This window comes from Nicotiana tomentosiformis, chromosome 6 (genome assembly GCF_000390325.3).
Source record: "Nicotiana tomentosiformis chromosome 6, ASM39032v3, whole genome shotgun sequence".
In the NCBI taxonomy this organism is placed as follows: Eukaryota; Viridiplantae; Streptophyta; class Magnoliopsida; order Solanales; family Solanaceae; genus Nicotiana; species Nicotiana tomentosiformis.
The window spans coordinates 102086692-102090086 of NC_090817.1; the positions used below are offsets into that span (position 1 = coordinate 102086692).

General features: G+C 34.5%; 1 protein-coding gene across 3 annotated transcripts; it reads right to left on the reverse strand.

Moving 5' to 3' along the window:
* Positions 1-206: 206 nt before the first annotated feature.
* Positions 207-3187, reverse strand: LOC104119072 (heat stress transcription factor A-6b-like). Of its 3 annotated transcripts, none has more exons than XM_009630481.4 (2): positions 1955-3187; positions 207-1124 (listed from the first exon to the last, which is right to left on the reverse strand). In XM_009630481.4, the coding sequence occupies exons 1-2, from the start codon at positions 2222-2224 to the stop codon at positions 384-386; spliced, it is 1011 nt and encodes a 336-aa protein (XP_009628776.1). In that variant the 5' UTR covers positions 2225-3187; the 3' UTR covers positions 207-383. The 3 variants fall into 3 exon arrangements, with proteins under 3 accessions (XP_009628776.1, XP_009628778.1, XP_009628777.1); XM_009630483.4 differs by having other exon boundaries at positions 207-1147; positions 1955-2094; XM_009630482.4 differs by having other exon boundaries at positions 207-1141; positions 1955-2090.
* Positions 3188-3395: the final 208 nt, after the last annotated feature.

Consider the following 3395-nt stretch of genomic DNA (forward strand, 5'->3'; position numbering starts at 1 on the left):
AAGGGCTAAGAGATCTTGATCCATACACCTTATTTATTGGCTTTCTTCTGAAAGAGAATTGGCATCCTCCCAATAAGCACCTAACTGGTCGCCCAATATCAGGTAAACTTACCGTCTCAACACCAAACTAGTAATCATCACTATCAATGTTGCTCCTTTTAAATTCATTGCAGTTCGATATTATATAAATTAAAATAAAAACAAAAAGCACTAAAAGTTGTCTATTTTTTAATATATTGAGAGGTACAAATTTCTAACAAGTCCAAAAGCTAGACTCCTTGAAAACATTGAGTCTCAGGTAAACATACTCTAAACAATGAAAAATCAGTTATGAATGATGTATCCAAGTAACTGAACCAGATAATTCCAAGAGCTAATACAATTCAGGAATCAGGCAGAAGGCTATTTATTTCAGACAAAACATCCACATCTTCATCCTCTTCTTCAATACCAAGTAAAGCCATCTCATCTTCACCAATATTTTCACTCAACAAGTCCTCCCAAAATCCTGCATTAGTTGCTTTATCTCCACTTTCTGTATGTGCTTTCTCAGCATAGTCATCTTCCTCCAGTTCTAAATAATCAAATCCATAAACATCACCATAATCTTGAAGTTCTTGCTTTATATTAAGATTTTCAATAATATTGCTAGGACCTTGATCAATTGGCCTTCTTCTTTTCTTGTTGATTTCTTCCTCAAGTTCTTTCCTTTTATCCTTTTGCTGCATTATCTGCTGCACAAAGTTTGGATTCTGTATTGCTTTGGCCAAGAAACTCATCATTTGCTGCTGCTTCATTTCTGTCCCTTTAAGTTTTTCTTCCATTGATTTAATGCATGATTTAGTAGCTTGCTGATGCTGTCTAAGATTAACAAGTTCCATCATTAGAACCTGTTTGTCGCGCCTCAATCGATCAATTTCTCCATCTAATCCAAACCTCCCCAACTCAACACATGAAGAGTACTCCATACCTTGGTTTGAAGACTTAATATTGCAATTGCCAGCTGGATAGAAATTATTATTACTTGTCTTTCTCCTCCTAATTTTCTTCAAGAGATGCTTTTGCCCCCTCAAGAAACCTTCATTCGCAAATTCCCAATGATCTGGATTAACCTTCCTAAATCCCTGCATTGTTCACATTCCTACTCCTCCAGTAAGGAAAGAAAATATAAGGTGATGAAAAACCAATAATACTAGTTGCTAGTATTGTTGGCTGAAACACTAATAGACATATATAAAGACCTTTAGGGATTAGATGTCAAAGATCACACGTCAAGAATGATGAAAATGGACAAAACCTAAAGTGAATGCAAAGAAGGTAATGTGAAATGGCTAAATTAGCTGTAAAATGTTAACCCTGGAACTTTGTAAAATGGACAAAACCGCTGAAAATGGACAATCCACCTCCCTTTTATAGTCATTGAGCTTTAGAAATAGTTTTCTCTAGACAAATTATTCTCACTTAAAACCATTGAACCATCAAAGAGACTGTAACCAAAAAGAATTTTAAAAGACAGCAAGCTCCATTAGAAGAAACAAATTAAATCTTGTTCACAAAATATTCTTAACAGCAATTCCCTGAACAAGCCTCAAAGCTTCAACGGTTATTGTGATTCTCCAACAACCGAATCACAATAATCGTTGAAGTGTGAGGCGTGTTAAGGATATTTCGCCAACAAATGTATTACAAGTTCCCACTGGAAGATTAAAAACTCTTAAGTCATCAACAGATTAACTAACGCTACTCTTGAAACTTGAGGAACATGAATGAAAATGTAAAGAAATATAAGTTCTAAACCACTCTATCAGCAAATATTGAAATGTTTCTCAACTCTCAAGAGCTTTAATTCTCCTTCTTTCTAGTTCCTATATCTACTATATATGCCTATTAGATAAATATAATATTCTGTGTGCTCAAAGTTGAATTGGGCATAGAGAATAAAATAAATGCTTACATAAGTATTGAGCTGTCTGACAAAGCTGGAGAAATTGTTATGCTTGAAATACCTTGGAAGAAGATTCATGGCCAAGGTTTGAGGATCCCAAACTATGAAACTGTTGTTACCTCTACTCCAAGAAACGACATCGTTGGTGCTCGGATCATCGACAAGTTCGTAAGTCTTTATGAGAAATGGTGGAGGGCCGCTCTCATGAAGACCCTCCATTGGTTGAGGCATATTGGACATGAAAGTAAACTCTTCCTTTATGGAACCAAAATGGTCCATTGCCTTGAATCTTCAAGAAATGTGAGTAAAGATATTGCAAGTTTGAGTCACTGAATAATTAAAGTTAGATAGAATTGAAAGTATGGCCAAAATGGCTGTTGAGGTCAAAGGAAGGCTAATAATATATGCCTTAACTTCTTTGAGTTTTCTTTCAAAATGTATTGATTTAGGATTGGTTTTAGCAGTTGGGGTTTGAGAGAAAAGGGTTTTTGAGCTGAGGGAAGGAGATTTTGAAAATTACACAAAAGAATACGAGATTAGACAAGAATCAAAATTTTCCAAGAAAATAGAGGATATGGATAGGTAAAAAGAGCAGCAAAACAGTTTGTGAATCAGAAAGATAGGGTTCAAAGTATGGGGAAGAGGCAGAAGAAGTGGGAATTTATGTTGCGAGAGAGAGAGAGAGAGAGTAGTGGCAAAAGGGAGCTGAAGTCACGGTTCAATCAATAGCTTAATTATGAAAATAAAATATAAGTACAGTTTATACTACTTTCTTTGCAATGCTGGAGATTCAAGTCGGTGGAATATAATGGTCCTCAGATATTTTTAGCCCCTTTTCCCTTTTAATTAGATCCCCATTTAATTAATTTTTCTTTTTAACTTTTGGGGTACGTGTTTTGTAGCCTTCTGGCGGACTAAACTTTGTACAATCTAAAACCCTGATTATTCTAGGTGCCTTAGATATTTATTTGTTTCAATCGGAAGTGGTAAGCTCTAAAAGAAATGCAAAATATCAAAAAGATCAGGACAAACTATATAAAAGAATCTTAAAAACGCAATATGTCGAAAATTCACATGTTGTTGTAATCTTGCTTCATAACCTACTTAAGAAAAAGATAACCTTATAGATAGAATTTTATTTTTGTTCAATTAGATTTTATTTTTGAGTTTTACTTCACTCTTTCTTTTTTCTTTTTGTTTCTTGTTTTGGCTGGAGGAAAAGGGAGGAGGTCGTTATGCATGGTTTTAGTGTAACTCGGCTTCTCTTTCCAACTCAAGATAATTTGGATTAAGAAAGAATTTTAAGTTCTCTTTCAAAAGCAACAGTAGAGGAGATATTTATGTACTCCGAAGTCTTCAAGGATTTATTCGAATGCGCAAGAAGAAGAAAAAATCCTCAAAATCAATATTAGTAATTGTTTTCTTCTGATTTTCTTTTTGTCTGGTCTAC

Coding starts and splice junctions, on each gene's coding strand:
- LOC104119072 (XM_009630481.4), bottom strand. CDS start 2,224: ATGGACCATTTTGGTTCCATAAAGGAAGAGTTTACTTTCATGTCCAAT. Junction 1,125..1,954: donor TCAGACAGCTCAATACTTAT/GTAAGCATTTAT, acceptor TGAACAATGCAG/GGATTTAGGAAGGTTAATCC.